This window comes from Condylura cristata, unplaced genomic scaffold (genome assembly GCF_000260355.1).
Source record: "Condylura cristata isolate star-nosed mole 26May11 unplaced genomic scaffold, ConCri1.0 scaffold00009, whole genome shotgun sequence".
Classification (NCBI taxonomy): Eukaryota; Metazoa; Chordata; class Mammalia; order Eulipotyphla; family Talpidae; genus Condylura; species Condylura cristata.
Window position 1 is genome coordinate 20362621 of NW_004567110.1, and position 19454 is coordinate 20382074.

At 35.5% G+C, this 19454-nt stretch overlaps 1 protein-coding gene across 4 annotated transcripts; it reads right to left on the reverse strand.

The window, feature by feature from the left end:
• Positions 1 to 939: 939 nt before the first annotated feature.
• Positions 940 to 18122, reverse strand: EBAG9 (estrogen receptor binding site associated, antigen, 9). Of its 4 annotated transcripts, XM_012723112.1 has the most exons (9): positions 17917 to 18121; positions 17365 to 17519; positions 14371 to 14455; positions 13523 to 13620; positions 11829 to 11907; positions 10986 to 11144; positions 9875 to 9982; positions 6781 to 6872; positions 940 to 1468 (listed from the first exon to the last, which is right to left on the reverse strand). In XM_012723112.1, exons 4-9 carry the CDS (start codon positions 13603 to 13605, stop codon positions 1348 to 1350), a joined length of 642 nt encoding a protein of 213 aa, XP_012578566.1. In that variant the 5' UTR covers positions 13606 to 13620; positions 14371 to 14455; positions 17365 to 17519; positions 17917 to 18121; the 3' UTR covers positions 940 to 1347. The 4 variants fall into 4 exon arrangements, with proteins under 4 accessions (XP_012578566.1, XP_012578568.1, XP_012578567.1 ...); XM_012723114.1 differs by lacking the exon at positions 14371 to 14455 and having other exon boundaries at positions 17917 to 18122; XM_012723113.1 differs by lacking the exons at positions 17365 to 17519; positions 17917 to 18121 and adding an exon at positions 17333 to 17351.
• Positions 18123 to 19454: the final 1332 nt, after the last annotated feature.

Genomic DNA, 19454 nt, shown 5'->3' on the forward strand with positions numbered 1-19454 from the left:
AATCACACTTAGCTTGGAAGCTTAGGCTAAGAAGTAGAGAGAGAGCTCTTATTGTATGGTTGTGCTTTTACTATGAAGTATCACTTTAATTCATATATAATGGCAATACTTGGTCTGCAGAGCATAGCATTTAAAAACCACACAAAAAGCTAATTTGGGGCAACAACTTTTAAGAAAGTAAAAATCTTTAAAAATTCTAAAGCCATTACAAAACCAAGCTAGATATCTTTCAACTGTGGAGAAAAAAAAAAATCGTATGATTTTAAGCTATCGAATCCACACTTTTCCCTATGAACACAGTGTGTATTTCCCTAAAGCTATTTTGGAGCTAGTCAACACCCAACAATAAAAATATTCCTATCTTGGTTTATCATTTAATGAATTAATGTAATCTAAGCCAAAAACACAGATAACCTGCATCTATCAGACACATGTAACTGATACAGAATGATCTATATGTTTTTAAATATTAGATCTGAAGGCTTTCTGCATTTGTAAATTAATGGCATGGGGTGAGGGTGGGGGGGAACTACGGTATTTAATGATACCATAACATTTTAAAATCTACAGCAGCAAAAGGGAAAAACCACTTATACTAGTTTCTAAAACAAATTATAATGTAAAACAAACTTGTCATTTTCACTGGTTTTCAGTGTCTATACATGCAATATAAATTACAAATATATATAACTTTATACCATCATCTAAAAAACAATGATGTATAAAATATTTATGATAAATAAAATAATCACATTTAATGACATTTTCTGGAAAACTAAAATTGTCAAGTTAATGATTAATGTAATGTCATATCAAACAAACAATACTTGTACAAATTGGAGGAAATGTATGCCAACATTGGCTTCTGACAACAAAAATGAAGAAATCAAAGCCCCACAAGTTTTTCTGATTTATGTCAGGTAATCATGGAAACAAACAAATATTTAAAATTATTTATTTTATCATTATGCACATTGAAGGAAAGCATTATAGACAGCAGAATTCTTTCCTACCATAAATTATTTACACCCATTTATTTAGCTAGAATCACTAGCTTGAAGAGGTACTGGTAATTTCATTTGTAATAATTTCTCTACAGCAAACAATTGTCTTATCGTTGGAACACGTTGAAGAAAATATTGTGTCATAGTCCTTTTTGTTCTTTTAAGTATCAATCACTAAAAGTTCAAAGTACTTTCAAGAAATCCTGGTATCTGCATCATCTGATGAATGCATTAAAATCTGGTAGTGTGTTTGTATTCTGGAAATACTCTTAGATCATATAAATGTTGCTTGAGTGTGGAGCTCACATTTCTCCTACTGGCACTGACATCTGAAGAATATTTGTTATGAAAGTTTCACACCAATTTTGTTTTGTTCCTTCTTCATTAGCCGTTGTGCTTCCTTTTCCATTTTCTTTCTCTGCTGTTCTGCTGCTCTCTTTTCTCTGTCTGCTATCTTCTGCTGCCTGAGAAGAAACATATTCTATTTTTTATTTTTTAAAAGTACCACACAAGTGAAACAGCAAATAAATTCTGGAAGAAATAGCTGTGTCTTTTTTACTACCATCAAATAAAAGTTTAAAATGTCTCCATCCAGCTGCTTTGAACATTTCAAGCCAGCATTTCTTTACATGAATTGCAAAAATAGAATCAGTATTATCTCTTCTTTACCAATAAATAAAATGAGGCAAAAAGGCTAAGTGATTTACCTAAATTCTTAAGATTAAGTTCAAGGATAACAAGTCATATTTTCTCACTCTGTTTTCTAGATTATTTTTTCTTAAACAGCACTTTATTAGACCACAACCCTTTTTTAATATCATTCAGAAAAGCCTGATATTGAGGATGATATCTCCTGTTGTTATTGTTACAATTAAAAACAGTCAGTAGAAGGATGTCAAGAATATAACTGTACAGAACACAATACAAAAAGGAAATGGAAACTTATGAAACACCTTCCAACCAGAAGCTAGAAAATCTATTTAGGGATTGACATTTGACCAGCTCTACTAATGAGGGGGAACAGTGGTGGGTTACTTACTAATTACACATGTATGGAATATTTAGCCCCTCCTTGGTCCTTCTCAGGGCTTTCATTGATCTAGAACTATCCAATCTTTCTGCTTACATTGATTTATGTGTTTGGGGCATGGGAGTATGAATGGAAGTGGAGTGATGCAATTGGTCAAACCAAATGGAACATAAGTTTTGGTCCTGAATCTGTAGATTTAGGGTGTGAGACAATAAGTCATGCAGCATAGGCACTGAAGAAAGGAGCTGTTGGTGACAAATGGGCACAGTATAGGCAACAATAAGTTATGAGTAGAGAAATCCAGTGTAGATTTCTGTGGGACACCTCAAAGCTGACAATAGTGACACCTATATAAAATTATCAATCATAGTTATATATTTCAGTAGGCAGAATGATGAATGATTAGAACTCAAGCAAGTAGAGACTTATTTTGAGCAACATTTTGACCTGGAAATCAATTAATGTTTTTGAGAAAATCTACTTTTTATTGGCTCTTTCAAAAAAAACCCATAATTGGCACTTAAAAAATAGTCAAAAAGGTCAGTGGCCTACATGGAAACTGGAAAATAACTCTTTATAAAGGGGTAATTAGGTCACAAACAAATAAGATCACCATTTAGCCTGTTTACTAGCTGTATTACAAATATCAACAATTAGTGTTCCTGGCCAAAAAAAAAAAGCAATTTAGACATTACTGCAGACAAAATTTTCCTTAAATACATACACTCTGAAATTACTAAATCATCTTCCTTAACAATACTGATCATAACTGACAATATTTTATAGTGGCACTGAGAAACAGGAGGCATTAAAAAATACAAGGTATGGTGCTTATCTGGAGCAGTAACAATGTATGGCAGTATCCAAGTCTATTTGGATGTATTTATGCAACTTAGAGCAGGAAGCATTTCTATTCCTGAATTATAAGCTCTCTTGCTTACTTGTCATATAATGTAAACCCTAAGGTTGGGTTTTCTGGGTCTTGTTTTGCTATGGGCTCTTGTTTTGCAAGAGGATAGTATGGGAAAGAAGGCTTTTATACAGTGAATGTTAAAAGACACTTAAGAACTTATGAGAACTTAGCACATGACACAGTGCTATCACTAAGGTTGTTCAAAATGAACAAATCCTTTCTTTATCTTTGTGACTAATATTAATAGTCACTATAAATCCCAAATGTTCTAAAGTACTCAGACTTATATAACTGATTCCTCAAAAAAATCATGCAAATAAAAATGTTGACTTATTTTGATGATCTATGCAATATAAACATTGCTGTTTACAATTTGAAAAATAACTCCTTATATCAAGTAATTATCAAATAGAAATCAATATTAAAATTCTCACTTTCCTAACTTTTAAAATGGGGCTCCTGGGCCCTCCCTGGTGGTACAACCAGTTAAAGTGTAGCACAATGAAGCTAACCACAGTCACTTCAGCGTAAGTTCAATCCCTGGCAGGGAGAAAGTGAACCACATGGCACAGCAGACTTCTCCTGTCTCATCTGCTGTTCCCCTCAGCAGTGTACTTCTTCACTCTGCCTGTTCTGCTCCCCACTGTCTGGTGAATCCTCTCACTGCCCCTGAACCTCTGACCTGTACTCCAGTTCTGTATGCATACACAAATAAATCTTAAAAAAAAATGGGGCATCTTCACTAGTAAAAGTTAGTGGTTACTAGACGAGAAGGGGGAAGGTGGGTGGTATATCAGAGGAAATGGGTTAATTGTAAAGAATAAAGCTGGACTTTTAGTAGTAAACTTAATGCAAGTATATATACATGACTGACTTCAAAGGATGTACATCTCAAACTGCTATTACTCCAATTTAAAGAAAAAGCAAATACTATATAGAAAATAGTAACTTTAAATAAATAAAACATTTTGTTTCGAAAATAATTTTTTGAAATGTTAAAAACAAAAAGGACAAAATCAAAATGAAAATCAACCAGAACTCCCAGTTATTTAATTGCACCCTCTGCTGGCTGTGTAGGATAATGCACTATTGATACAAGAAAGAAAAACAAAAATGAAGCTATTTTTATTCATAAAGTTAGAGGAATTCTTCTATCCCTATTATAAAGCCAATATTTAAAACATAAGAAATCAATATATATCTCAATGTATCTTGTTACACTATTTTTAAAATGCTAACGTAATATATTTAAATATCTAAGTTTTCATCAATGATTAGTCACAAACTTTCCTAAGATAATTTTTTGCAGCAGTCACTAGAATTAAGTGTATCGTTCACAGAACCAAAGAAATATGAATATAACAACCAACAAAAAAACTTGAGAACCTGCAGAATATGATCTTTTATAATGGGCAGTTCCTGACTCATTTACCTCATTGGGCTTTAAAAGTATCTTGATTGAGATATATATAAAAATGTAGAATGCCATACAAGCTATTTTCCCTCAAATGTGCAAGTCTGGATTCTATGCTAAACCAGGGCAAACAAAAGTAAAGGTGTAATTTCTGACCCAGAAGAAGATACAGTAGGGGCTCACATTTTACACTGGGGAATTTCAAAAGACTTAATATTTTTTGTTTGTTTGCTTTGTTTTTTAAGATTTATTTATTTATGCATACAGACTGGGGTACATGCAAGAAGTGCAGGGGCCGTGAGAGAGGTTTCACCAGAGACAGAGAGGGGAACAAAATAGGAAGACCAATGAAGTACACAAAGAGAGCAGGTCAGGAGAGTTCTGCCGCGCCATGTCCAGCATCTCCGAGGACTGGGGTCAAACTCGCACTGAAGCGGCTGTGCTAGCTTGCAGTGCTGAAGGCTAGTATGTTTTATACGAAGTGAGGTATGAAGCATATAATGCTGTGTGATAGACACATAAACAAAAGATCTCATCTTCTATTACTATTTTTTAAAGTTATTTTACTTTATTTTTTTAAGAATATAATAGTTTATTTTTGCATCATTTTATGCCCTTTTCCATCTCAGTTGTAATCCCCATGGGCTTCCCATCACCTATTCTTTTTTTTTTTTTTAAAGATTTATTTATTTATACACACAGAACTGGGGTACAGGCCAGAGATCCGGGGGAGGGGGGGAGTGGTGGTAACAGGATTCACCAGAGACAGAGTAGGATGCAGAACAGGCAGACTGACGGAAATACACTGCTGAGGGGAGCAGCAGGTGAGTCAGGAGAGATCCACCACACCATGTGAGTCTCCCCCCTGGCTGGGATCAAACTTGGACTTCAGCGGCTGTGACAGATTCATAGTGCTGTGCTTTAACCTATTGCATTACTAGGGAGGGCCTTATTTTATTTATTTATGCATACAAGAGCTTGGATGTAGACCAGAGGTACAGAGGTATGTGTGTATGTTTTTGTGTAGGTGAGATATTTCACCAGAGACAGAACGGGGAGCAGAACAGATGGATTCAGTGAAATACATTGCTGAAGGGGAGCAATGGGTGAGACAGGAGAGGTCTTCTGTGTCACATGGGTCAGCTCCCTGGATGAGGATTGAACTTATGCTGCAGTGGCTGCTGACAGCTTCAAAGTGCTGAGACTTAACCCCTTGAGCCACTAGGAAGACCCTAAAATTATTATTCTTGTTTCTACAAAGCTTTAAATTGTTAGGTTTAAATACTGTGATGTCTTTCTGCATTTGTTAGAATGGTTATTATCTAAAAAACAAGAAATAAGTGTTGGTGAGGATATGGAAAAATGCACTGTTGGTAGTAATGTAACCACTGTGGAAAACAGTATGGAGATTCCTCAAATATTAATAGAAATACCATATGATACAGTTATTTTACTTCTGGCTATTTATTCAGAGAACACATAACTGCTAATTATACATGTACCTCTATGTTCACTGTAACATTATTTACAATAGCCAAGACACAGAAACAAGTTAAATGCCCAGTGATGAATGAATGGCTGGTGTGTATATATATATATATATATATATATATATATATATATATATATGTATGTATACACATATACATAAAAGAATACTACCCAGCTATTAAAAAATTAAAATCTTGCTATTTGTGATAATACAGATGACCTAGAGTTTTATGCTCAGTGAAATAAATCATATGAAGAAGAGACAAATATCATATGACCTCACTCATATGAGGAATATAAACAAAAACAAAGCCAAAACAAACTCTTCAGACACAAAACACTGACTGGGATTATTAGAGGAGAGGAAATTTAGGGCGGGTTAAAAGATTAAAAGGAGCCAACTGTATGGTGATGCTTGAGATGCAGTACACAGAGAATTGCATGGTTGTATGCTGGAAACTGATATGTTATAAACCAGTGTTACTTCAATATATTTTTTTTTAAAGTACACTAGAATTTGAGAGATTAACTGACCAAGGAACAAGTTTGGAAGAAACTCCCAAAATAGCCAGACATCATTCATTTTATGGCAACAGAAATTTAGTTACACAGTAGTTATACAGTAATAGCATTGTACTAGCACATAACAGAGGGCTATGTCTAGAGATACTAATGTTTGTTTGCAGATAGTAGCATTACAAACTAGAAACAAATTTTTCCAACTGAAAAAAAAAAAATCTGTGAGATTCTAAGTTTATGAAATAGTATATGCAGTCTGAAATACAAAAGAAATACACCATGTTATCTAAGATTCAAATGAGAAAAAAGTGGAATAATATTTGGTAGAGCAGACTTTCTTAACCTTAAATGCAGCATGAGTAAATCTAGTTTTTCTGCTCAAGATGTAATGTAAGTATTACTCAAATACCTTAGAACTTCTTCTGCTTGCCAAGCTGCATCTTCTTCTTCTTCCCATGCATTGGTATTTTCCTGCCAGGTATCCAAGTCACCTAATTCAGACTACAACAAAATACCAAACAAAATTATGTAAATAGTTGTCCTCTTTCCCCTTATGTGGCCCATATGATTTGAGCCCAGATCTGTGTGGAACTGAGGGGTCTCCTGCGCTGTAGTAGTTTTCAATAGTCAACAGTCCTGGCAAATCACATTTTCTTTCTATTTTATATATATATATATATATATTTTAAAGATTTATTTATTTATTCATACAGAACTGGGGTACAGGCCAGAGATGTGGAGGGTGAGAGGATTCACCACAGACAGAGAGGGGAGCAGAACAGGCAGATCGACGAAGTACACTGCTAAGGGGAGCAGCAGGCGGGGTCAGGAGAGGTCTACAGCGCCATGTGGTCTCCTCCGGGGCAGGCAGGGATCGAACTCATGCGGAAGTGGCTTTAGCTTCTCAGTGCTGTGCTTTAACCCGCTGCACCACCAGGGAGGGCCTCTATTTTTTATTTTAAAGGATCTCTCTCTCTCTCTCTCTCTCCCCCCTTTGGTTTTTGGAATGGATAATTAGATTATTTTCTGTTTCTCTTTCTTTTCAGGGAAGGAAGGGGCAGAAGGGTGGTAGGGAAGGAGACAGACTGAACAGATATGTTTGATGGGACTATGCTACTCTAAAAAGGGAGAACCAAAGTCTCCAATCTAGCAAAGTAATCTTTACTTAAGCATAATTAATTTAGAGACTTTTCAGGGGTACTTACCAGGCCAACAATGACAATCAGGCCAACTTTTGTTATCAGAATATTCCTCTATATTGTTATTCCTTTTGCTTGTCCCACCTTCCTAACAGCATCTGGTTGGCCACTACTATTCTACAGCCCAGAACTCTAAAAGCTCACTTTTTTCTTCCATAAGACAAAGAAAATACTCAATCTAAAACATTTATTTATGTAAGGAAATGACTGTGTGTATAAAGGGTATTAATCTGTGAATATATTATATTCTCATTTGAGTATTTATACCTAAAAGTGAAATAAAATATATTGCTTTTCCCCTCCTAACTAGAAGTATATCATCCTCTAAAAAAATTTCAAGTATCGCTGAATACCTGTTTAATATAAATTTTTAAAAGTAGTATATCTAAGTCAAAAAGTAAGGATTTTTCAAAGCCTTTGAAACAAAATGCAATGACCTTGAAAAGCCATACCAACTTACTTTTCTGACAAGAACAAAAGCCTTGTTATCTCTACCCTCTGCCAGTACTAATAATAATCTTCTTTACTACATATTTGCATATTTCTTAAGATTTAAGAATTGCGTCTTGTGATTTTATTCTAAATTTCTTTCAAGACTAATAATATCAAATTTTTCTTCATCTTACCAGGTGCTGTCTTTTCTTAAATAATCATTTTTCCAAACTAAGGAGTTTGATTTTTAGTGTATCAAAATTTAGATATAAAAAAAGTGACATTACTTTGACCATTAAAAAAGGACTGATATTTGATACTTTAGTAGAGAATGCCTCCTAAGTAAAAAAGTTATAAAGGATAAAACTGACAGACTTTTTACACAATAACAAAATATATTACTTAACAAAATATAAAAGCCAACAAATTGAAAAATTATAAGAAACTGAAAAATTTTCCTGACATAAAATAAATCACATAATATAAACAATAATCTCCAGTGAAAAAGTAGAAAGTGCAGCTTAAAAGAAAATAATTTGTATAATGAGTGGAAGGTATTTTTGGTATATAGAAAAAATTGCAACAGATGGCCAATTTCACCTACGTTATTCCTCTTTATCATGCCTGCTTGGAAGAAAAATATGTGGAAATACCACTTATCCTATTTACTCCTTGACAATTCTGTAAGTGGTTATATATTTATAATTTTATAATGAACTGAATTAGTATTATAATACCTTAGGTGGCAAACATCTAACCACTTTACCAATATAGATGAAACATACATGAATAAAGTCTAAAATTTAGAAAATAATAATAATATAAAGTAAAATATTAACATTATGATGCTATTCAGAGAAACAGCTGTGCTCTCAAAACATCTTGTAACTGCACAGGAGTTATCAAAACTTGTAATTTCTATGAGCAATCATTTACACTTACTAGTCTCCCATACTAGAATGTTGCTTCCAAGGCAAGGACCTGGTTTCCATGTTATTAATAAATAACACAGTGTCTGGTGTTAGTTGGAGACCTGCTCATCAATGAATTAAAAACATACATAAACAGGCACCTGTGCAGTTTAAACAAATAAGATAGAGAGAGAGAAAGAGAGATAGACGTGGTGGTTTAAAACTATGTCTTCATATTCTTTTTCAAGTACTAGATCTTCATTCTCCCTTTGCATGTGAGCTGGATTTAGTGATAGCTTCCAATTAATAAAATATAAAGAGGGCAGTGTATCATTTATAAGGCTAAGTCATAAACAAGCACTGAGGATTTACTTGCATATTTTCTCTCCATCACTTGATCTGGGAAAATCGGTGGAAATGCCAGAAGGAAACTCAAAAGAGTGTCGCTATTATAAACAGCTGATAACAATACAATCAAGTACGGTTTAAAGTATGCTTAAGCTTAAGCTTAGGTCTTGGAAGGATCTGAACATTGCTAAAAATCCAAAGCATATCCACTGATACGCTTCTTGTCTTTAAAAGTATTGCATTTCAGGCACTCATTTCAAGTCACATCACACTTAGAATAAATTTTACAGAAAAACATGCCATAACTCACTGAGAAGTGATATGTTTTAGGGTTAAAGTTCATATTTTAGTGGTAATCTCTCTGAGGTTAATATTTCTAAATAACATTCTAACTTTATATGATTGTTTACTAATCTTAATATCTGATATACACTGTAATCTCAAAATGTCAGAATTGGTAGAACCTTAAATCTCTCTAAAATTTCTAAACTTTTTCAAGGTGAAATAACTACAAATATTATGTTAAATTGAGTTTGATTCTTTTCTTTTTTTTCTTCTTTAAAGAGAATAGAAACAAAGTCCTTCCTAGAAACTCTGCCATTAGCATACTTACAGACTGATGTATAAAAGGCAAATCTTGAGTAGCTGCTAATCTGCTGGAGAAACCTGTACTACCATCGGAGATGCCAAAATTTAAGGGCTCTCTCTTCTTAATGATGATCTGAAAAGATTAATTAAAACATAATTGTAAAAATATTTTATAAATCAAAAGAAAATAATTAGCTAATCAAACTATTTTGAAATCACTTAAAATATGCTTTATGCTTCTTCTTTTAAAAATTACTCTGTGAAAACTAAAATAGTCTATAAAGCATACCAAATTTCAGGTACCTGTCACACAAATCAGTTACATATTGAGAAAATTTCATTTTATTTGACAAAAATTCTTATCTTCCTCCCCTAAAATATAATTAGGCACTTTTAGTCACTGAATTAAAGAAGAACATGTATCACTTCCTACATAACCAGTAGGATAACCAGTTCTCTAAGGGTGTGGATACCTCTAAGTATGTGCATTAAAGTCTTTTAGGTTAATATTAATTTTGTTGCATAAAGGCGATTTCATGCTAATTATTTTATTATGGTACTATTTAAATACACTGGATTCCTATTGAGAGCAGTAATATACTTTCACATTACAAAATTTTCATCTACTGAAAAACTCATATAAAGGTTTCTTGAAGAATAAACAATTTAATGCATTTCAGCACTGAGACCTTTCAATACTCAACAAAAACAGTCTGATTACTGAATGGAAATTTTATCATGCTTGGAACTATGAAAATAAATGTACAGCTAAAATCAGCTGGGAAGCAGAAGGATGAAACCAGAAAAACTGCGTCATGACTTTTCCAACAACCCAATACCGATATTTGTAGATTCTATTAAGGTTAGAACTCCAGCTTACTCTCATAGTTTAATCTACTGAGAAGAACAGATTTCAATAAATTCTCCGACATAATTTTAAAAGGCTTAAGTGTACAACTTAACACAATTTATGTCTATGTCACTTGAATATACTAATTTCTTTATAACAGAAAACAAAGCAAAGTGATTATATGCTCTCAAACAAATATTAATGATAGTGCCTAATTTTAAATATAAAAATCTGAAAAGAAGTTTAATAGTTTAATCTCCAAAACCACAAATCTTTAGTAACATACTTTCTGTGTTTTCCTGATGGTTGGTGCCATGTCCTTAAAATAGTCAGGTTCCAGCTGTTCCAAAGCATTTTGTTGTGTTGCCACATTCCCATTCCCTCCTTCAATCTTTATGCTTGTGGGTGCATCTTCATCCCAGGAAGTCCATTCTTCAACATCTGTCTAAATTTAATTGATCATATTGTGAGCTACCAAGAGGGAAGCTAATTAACATTTGATAAATCATTTGTTAGAAAAATGGGCTTTCTAAGTGATTTTCAAACTTCTTTGACCAACTAGGAAAGAAAACTTTTATAATACATGCCAAACTTGACCAAAGGCTTAAAAAAATATTTCTACAATGAACTAGACATTCTATTTGCTCCATTAAAAACACAAAAGAAAATACTTTGCAAAATGAACTAACATCAGAACTGCAGCCCACAAAAGGAGAACTGGACCTTGTGATATAAGTAGCCTATTTGTAGTAACTGTCTATAAAGCAAAATCCACCAACATTTTGATAGAACTTACAGAAAATGATGTCTTAAAATATTCAGAAAGGGCACAACACAATATAAAATAATTCAGCAAAGAAAGTCAGGAAATCTCAACTCACATAAAAAGTCAGTGAACAGATGTTAAGTCCAAAAATGAAGTAAATGCTAAGACTTTGAAATAGAAAAATGCTCCAATAAATCCAGTTGAGACCAAAGATATGGAAAATAAACTGAAAAGTTCTAGGACCAAAAAAATGTAACAATAATTCTGCCCTTGACTATAAAAATAATTTTATGACACAATACTGGTCTACAAACTTTTAATAAATATTTCTAGAATATTTATTCAACCATAAAAACAAATTACCTGTTTAGGAACTGACGAATAATCAACTGTAGTTGGCAAAGTTATTTGGTCTCCACTTAACTTCCGTCCTCTACCAGATCTAAAATAAAGAAGAAGTTACTTATTTCAACAATCACCAAAACCAGCATGCGTAAAAACACTATGGGTAGTAACCTAATGCCTGTAAGAGAAGATCTTAACAAAACTATAAAATGGTCACTTAGCCAGAGAAGACATTTCTCAGCCTTCTTTGCAGCTAGGTGGTTATATGACCACGCTCTGGACAGTAGGCTAAAAATAGAAACAGTGCAAATTCTAAATCCTGTCCATTAAAGAGTGCTGAGTGCCCTCCATTTCCTTTTATACTCCATCCCACTCTTAGTGTGTCATTACTTTTTTTATAGTACCACTGAGCCAAAAGAAATGCCTAATAATCCCACTGATTAAGTAGTTAGATTAAAACAATATAATACATTTACGTCCAAATTACTTAGTAATTATTTAAAAAACAACACATATGCATAACATATATAAAGAAAAATAGTAATTTTTATTTTATTCTTAAATAAGCAGTTACTTACTAATGGGAGATGTGCCTTGTAGATTCTGCACAGCTCCTCAAACTAGGGAATCAGATTGAATACCACCACCCTTATTTTCTGCTCCATAATAATATAAATTAGCTTAATGCAATTTTACTGCAACCTAAAATCTAGCTTTGCAATGGATTACCAAAAGGATCTAGCTTTGGTTGTCAAAAATAGGTCACCAAAATACAAGTAAACAAACCTTATCTTATAGTGAGGAACATTATTAAAAGGTATCCTGTAGGATCTACTGTTGCAAATATTAACTATCTGTGACAGCAACTTACACAATGACTATTATCAACAACAGTGTGTTTTGAAGGAAATTTTAAACATCCACTGGAACCCTTGTAAATTTAATATCAAGTCCTGGGCTGCCTTAGTACATAGTTTAGGGACTATAAATCTAGGGTAAGTGTGACAAAATAGAAGGAATTCTAGTTTTGGGACATCCTACTGAAGCAGATTATGATTTATTTTGCCCTGGTCTATCTACATATTCTGAAATATTACTTAACAGCCCTTCCTCCCACAAAATTTAGGTTGGAAACCATTGAAGTCTTTATTATAAAAACAGTATTCACATTGCAGCATGTAAAAAAATGCCTACACTTCATTCTACTTACCTAAACACTATGATAATGAAATAATTATGTACATAAAAACTCCTTTTAATAATGAAAGATGATTTACATTTTTATGTAATTTTTTATTAAAGTAACACTGCATTATAATATTATATAAGTTTTAGGTATGCATCATTATAAACCAACAGCTATGTATATTAAATTAAGTTCACAACAAAAGTCTAATTCTGCCCTTCATCATACCACTGACACCTTTTATTCAGAGGCTTACTTATTTCTGAAATTTTACAGTACCCTGGAGTATAGTGTTAATATTTCCATTAGTACTGTTACTGGAAAGTCTAAGATTTTGAAAAAATGAAAAGAAATGAACCTCTACTTTCTAGGTATGAGATAGAAAAAAATATACTAGAGATTAATGAATGAATTCTGCAGCCAACATAGTGTAAATCTACTCTATCCTATTTTTTTGAAGCTATATGTCAGATATCCAAAACAGCAAGGAGACAAACAGGTCAGTTTGAACATAAAATTTGTTTACCTGCATATTAATCTCTTTAGGAATGAGAATACAGTAGCTAGGCAGGTACAAACTTTAAACAGCCGAAACTGTGTGATAGCCATGGTGGGAGTCAAAACCTGTGGAAATGCACAAAAATAAATGTATTGAGTTGATTTTATAAGTTTTACATCTACGCAACCTGAAAAGTCTTATCATGAACTGTGACAATCAGGTGTTTTCTTTTTTCCTAGAAACCACAAATATAACAGAGCAGATAAAGTTAAAAGGTAACTATTAAAATTTTCAAAACTAGACTTTTTAAAAAAGTTTTCAGTACTAGGAAATAAAAGCGTTACTATGTAGAAAATTCAATCTACAATCAATCATAATGTTGTATGTTAACAATCTGAAATTGAAATTTAAAAAAATGTTATAAAAGCATAGCAATTAAATATTTAGTGACAAATCTGATGAAGACTTATCTATTAAAAGTAATATAAGGAATAAAATTTTAAGGATTTGAATTAAAGAGATATTTCATGGCTCAAGGATTCATTGTTATTAAAATATCAAGTCTTCCTAAATTGAGTTATAGATCAAAAGCAATTCCAATCAAAATCTCAGCAGGCTGGCTTTCTCTCAGTAAAACTTAATAATCTAATTTAAAAATAATATGAATGCACTCATGTAGTAAAATTCAAAAGAAAATGCAAAGTATCTCTAACGGCCGAATTGAAAAAGAATAAAGTAAAGAAGGGTTAATATAACTTGATTTCAAGACCTGTTATAAAGTTACAGTAATTAAAATGGTGTAGTATTAAAATCAAAACAGAAAAATAGACTAATGGAACAGAATGGAAGGTACAGAAGCAGACCCACATACTTACAGACAATGAAATTGGGCAAAGGTATAAAGGCAGTCCAGGGAAGAAAAGCCAGTCTTTTTGACAAATAGCCCTGAAAAAGCTAGTGCTGTATGTGAAAACAAAAGCATGTTATTCCACCGTAAAAAAAGGCAGAGTGGATTGCATGTTAAACCAAGTCACAAATTACAGGTGCATGCATACACACAAATGAGTAATGTTTCTAATAATGGAATTATATGTTTTAATTTTTTCTTGACTTTTATTTTTTGAGGTAGAAAACTGCCGAGTAACCATTTAGAATTATTATTCCCGTACTGGAATAACCTGAATATAATATCCAATCTCTTGATTTTCTCAACCAGCGAGCTAAGATATATATACAGAAGTGGACTCTTCTGGTCAAGAAAGACACAGTGCAGAGTTCTAAGAGGTTTCCCAGGCAAAGATGATGTATTTTTGTAGATGTGGAGGTGTTACGTGATTTAGTGACTGTCTATGAGCCAGCAGGAAGTAGTCTACTAGTTGAGAGGATGGAAAGAACAGAACCTCTAAAATAAAGTGAACCAGGAAATTATTAAGAAGTTCAAGTAATCAAAATAACTTGAGTCAAAAACATTTCCGTGGTGGTTTATGAGGCTTCAAAAAATGTAACAAATTTGATTCCTTTTTCTCTTAATCCAAACAGTAAAAAAGACCGTTTTCCATTTTCTAATACTGCCCATACTTTTTCTTATTTCCGCTGCAACTTCCCTAAGTAAGCCTTTACTACTTCTTGCTGAACTATTGTTAAAGTCTTAATTCCAAGATTTTTCTTTCAGCACTTATATTTTCCATTTTGTACTGTAACTATTTCCATCTACTTGCCAAGCCTTCCCCAGAGAATATCTCTAGCTATCATTTGTAAAATAAGATTTCAAAGTTTTGATTGCTTCATTACGAGTAGGATGATCAGAACATTAAAGTGAATAAAACCTTTATCTGAGCGCTCAGTTATCAAGAATAAAACTCTCGACAAAAGAAAACAAACCTCCCGATATGAAAATTTAGCCTAAAGTTTCAGAAAACTTTAAACAAATAAAATTAGTCTGACAAACTGTACAACATATGACACTTGGGGAGCAGAGGTAGCAGAATTGAGCTATGCGAGGGCAAAGACACATAATATTTAAGGACTAGAAGGAGAGGTGTATTTCTGGATATAAATGCATGAAGAGTCAAGAATAAATTTCATACAGAGCCTGGCTAACCAGACATCAGCATCACCTTGTAACAAAATACTGTTGATGTCATTGTTCTGAAAGTATCAGCTCCAATGAGTTCAATAATTGAATATAAAAATTGGGTTTTTTTCCTCAACAACAACAACAAAAAAATAGAAAGTGGGTCTTTCTGAGCAATTACGAGTATTCCGATTCTATAGAAAAAATTTTGTGATTAATGAGAAATTACTATTCATTTACCAAGCACTACGAAAACATGATCTCACTTAACCACCTTATAAAACATCTATTATTGCTCTGATTTCACGAAAGCACATTCTCAAATATCAACATGCAATAATTTAAATTCAAACCTGTTTAAGTCAAAAGCCAAGGATACCTCACTAACATAGTAATTCAATGATATGATTTCCAGTATAAATTTTCCAACCAGCTATACTGAAATAGAATTCAAATTACCTATCAAAGAACATTATTGATTCTATTAACATTGACTAATTCGTAGGCAGGAATATTCTTTGGGACCTATATTTATTTAATGTGCTAATTAAATTCAATGAATATCTACATTCCATACCTATTATATGAGATACTACATTCAGTGGTGGAAAGCATTACTGACCCAGCATAAAGAAATCCTGGTTTGCTGCGGTCACAGCCGGTACATATCTACTCCCATGGATGCAAGGGACTAAGGAGGCAGGACTCCCATCAGTGTAGTTGAGAATGGTATTTGTAGGTCTTAGCCAATACCAAGCACATAATAGGTACTCAATTATTTAATGAATAAAGGGAAGTTAACATTTCTTGAGTACTCAATATACTAAAGGCTTAGTTCTAAACTATGTATGTTCTATCGCTTCAGTGGCTTCCTAACAACAAAGGAAGTCCAGCTATTCTCATTCAATAAATACAGTTGAGAGTGAAGCTTAGATTCATTCAGTTTTTAAAGAGAATGACCCAAAGCCAAGGCTCTCACCACACATTCTACTTGAAAAACTTTCTTTAATGTTACACTCCTTGCTTCAGTGTGCGTTTTGAAGTACCCTCTAGATCAACAGTTTATAAGTACGAATCTGAGGCTAAGTTCCATTTTTTACTTTCTAGAACTGAGATGCGCAGGTATAACCAATTTAAATTAAAATTGCCTAAAAATTAATAGGAAAACAAAAGCTTGAGACATAGACCAGGGTTCAGAACCATAAAGCAATCTATCTACAGGCAGGGCTTTTGAAAATATGTTCTCTGCTGTATCAAGTGAAGCAGATTCACCTACAGCATTTTAAAAGAATGCTGCATTCAAAGCATGAAAGATGTAAATTTCCTCCATGTTAATTCCATGTAAATTACTGGTGAGATCCCTGTAGTCACAGTATCACAATTTCTCAAACAAGCCCAAACCAATGCTCTAGCAACAAGTCAGCAAGAGCTGTTATTTCTACTGTGCTTCTGATTTTTATTTTAACCAAAATTTGAAATACCGTGTGATCCTCAGCATTCTCGGTACAGTGGACCTATTTAGGAATATCACAAAGTACCAAAATTTACTTGAACTCATATAAATTTGAAAAATAGAAGGTCAGCAGCGGAGAGAGCAGGGGACACAGTGGAATGTGAGCGCCAGCTGTACATTCTGTACCATCTCTGGCCCCTCAAATGTCAGGCTCAAACATGTGACACCCATTGAGACGTTTAGAGAGCCCAGGATGACTCCAAAGTTAAGAATTTCATGAGTAAAATGCTTTTAACTTCAGATTACCCACCTGAAATTAACTAATTAAAAAAAAAATCATACCCACTGCACAGATGAGAAAAACAAGCGCGTTTTCAGGTTACACAATCCGACGCCATGCGTAGGGCGTTCTGTGAAACGTTCCAAACTCTGGGAAGTAGATACCGGGCGCACTGGGGTTTAAATTCTGGAAAAGCCTGCTTTGGAGGGGGCAAGGCCTGTAAAGGGAAGGCGAGGAAGGCTGACAAATTTGCCCCGGTGGAGGAGCGGTTGTTTGGGGCCCTGAGGGGCTTCCGGGCCGGCGCCCCGCAGGTGAGTGTCGCCACGTGAGCCCAGCATGGTGCAAGTGCCAAGCTCTGGCCGCTACCAGTCGAGGTTCCCTCACCCCAGTTGTCACCCTGACCCGGAAATAGTACCCCAAAGTCATAGCCGGCCCTGCGAAGGTGGTGGGGGGGCCCGGCGGAGAGGAGAAAGGGAAGGTGGGAGGGCGGGAAGTACGGAGCGAAGAGGGCTGGTGGAGGAAAGGCAGATGACACCCCCAAGGCCAGGTTAGGATAGGGGTGGGAGTGGGGGAGGAAAGCCCCTCGCGGGCGCGCACGAACCGCACACACTCACCTGCCCCTCCCCCTCCCTGCCCGCCCGGCGGAGGCTCCGAGCTGCCGCGGGCCGCGCGCGCACACAAGGCGCGCGCACGCGCGCTGCCGGTCGCTTCCTCGAGCTCGCGCTCCGACCGTTCAGTCTTAGCCCCGCTCATTCAAAGCCGGGCGCGCGCTCCGTCGCAGCCGCCTTTGCCGCCGCGCAGCTGCCATGGCCGTCCCCTTCTCGGAAAACCCTCCCCCAACTCCTCCCCCCTTCACCGTCTTGGAAGGCGGTTCACGGCTGTCTCCAGGTCCTCACTTCCGCACCCCGCCCCAGGCCCTGTGTGGTCCAGTAAGAGCGAGTCTGATGGGCCGGTGTCGGTGCTGAGAGCCAATGAGCACTGGGGGGCGGGGCGAGTGGAGCCAGGCGTGGCTGTAACTGAGGCTAAGTCGTGGGTTGGTTTTTATTTGGGTTTCTTTTTTTTTTTTGGTTTTTTTTTTTTTTTGACGGTTGCAGGCTGTGTGCACTGAACCCAATGCAGAGCACCTGGGCTGCTTCCGTGTCCCCCTTCTTTCTACAAAAAATGCGTCCGCTCCAACCATGTCGCTTTGTGTTTCACCCTCGGGACCATCCTACTGGATGGGACCAAAGGAATTCAGTGTGTAGGTTGCAAAAAATGGAGCTCCCGCTGTCTGGGTTTGATTTGGAAGCTGGTCGGAGGGATCTCATTAGGCCACCTGAGGGGTGTGAAACGCTGAATTCAGTTCAGAATTTGGCCTCCCCAAGCATGTATTAATCGAATTTTCTTAAACTAGATATTGAAAGGTAGCACTTAAACAGGTCCCTGCATTTGGCCCTCGAGTGTAGCCCGCAGCTTTACTCTCAAACTAAGTTGCCCTCTTGTCCTATTGTTGAAACCCGGCTCTTGTTTTTATTTTTATACTGTAAAGGTTACATGGGTAAGGGATCCTCAAAACGATGTGCCTCATAGTTGAAAGCGATTGATGGAGAATCGTTTTTTTGTTTTTTTTTTTTAAAGATCTATTTCTTTATGCACACAAGAACTGGGATGCAGGCCAGAGGTGTGTGTGTGGGGGGGGGGGAGAGGATTCACAGAAACAGAGTGGGGAGCAGACCAGGTAGATTGAGATTGACTGAAATACATTGCTGAGGGAAGCAGGAGGCAAGACAGGAGAGATCTGCCACACCATGTGTGTCACCTCCTTGTCAGGGGATTGAGCTCTGCTGCAGTGGCTGTGGACACCTTCATAGTGCTGTGCTTTAACCTGTTGAGGCACCAGGGAGAGCCCATAGTTTTTATGGACAAAGGCTAAAAGCAGTTCATGCAAATTGTTTCCCGCTTGCCCTTTTCATTTCCTTTTTTTTTTTGCTAGAACTAACTTTATTCTGTCACCCTGGCCAGCACCCATCTACCCAATTAACTTCTAGTATTCACCCTAGGTACCCCTCAGTCCAATCTGTACTGTAATTCTATGAATTCTATGTAATTCTCCTGAAGAGGAAGGGGTGGGGGGATGCTTATATCTCTCGCTCTGGAATAATTGGATCAGTTA

Bases quoted from the DNA above. Each gene is read 5' to 3' on its own strand.
- EBAG9 (XM_012723114.1), bottom strand. From the start codon at position 13,605: ATGGCTATCACACAGTTTCGGCTGTTTAAAGTTTGTACCTGCCTAGCT. The intron at 11,908-13,522 runs GTAAACAAATTT...TCTTTATTTTAG, and splicing joins CTAAAGAGATTAATATGCAG to ATCTGGTAGAGGACGGAAGT. The intron at 11,145-11,828 runs GTAATTTGTTTT...AATTAAATTTAG, and splicing joins ATTCGTCAGTTCCTAAACAG to ACAGATGTTGAAGAATGGAC.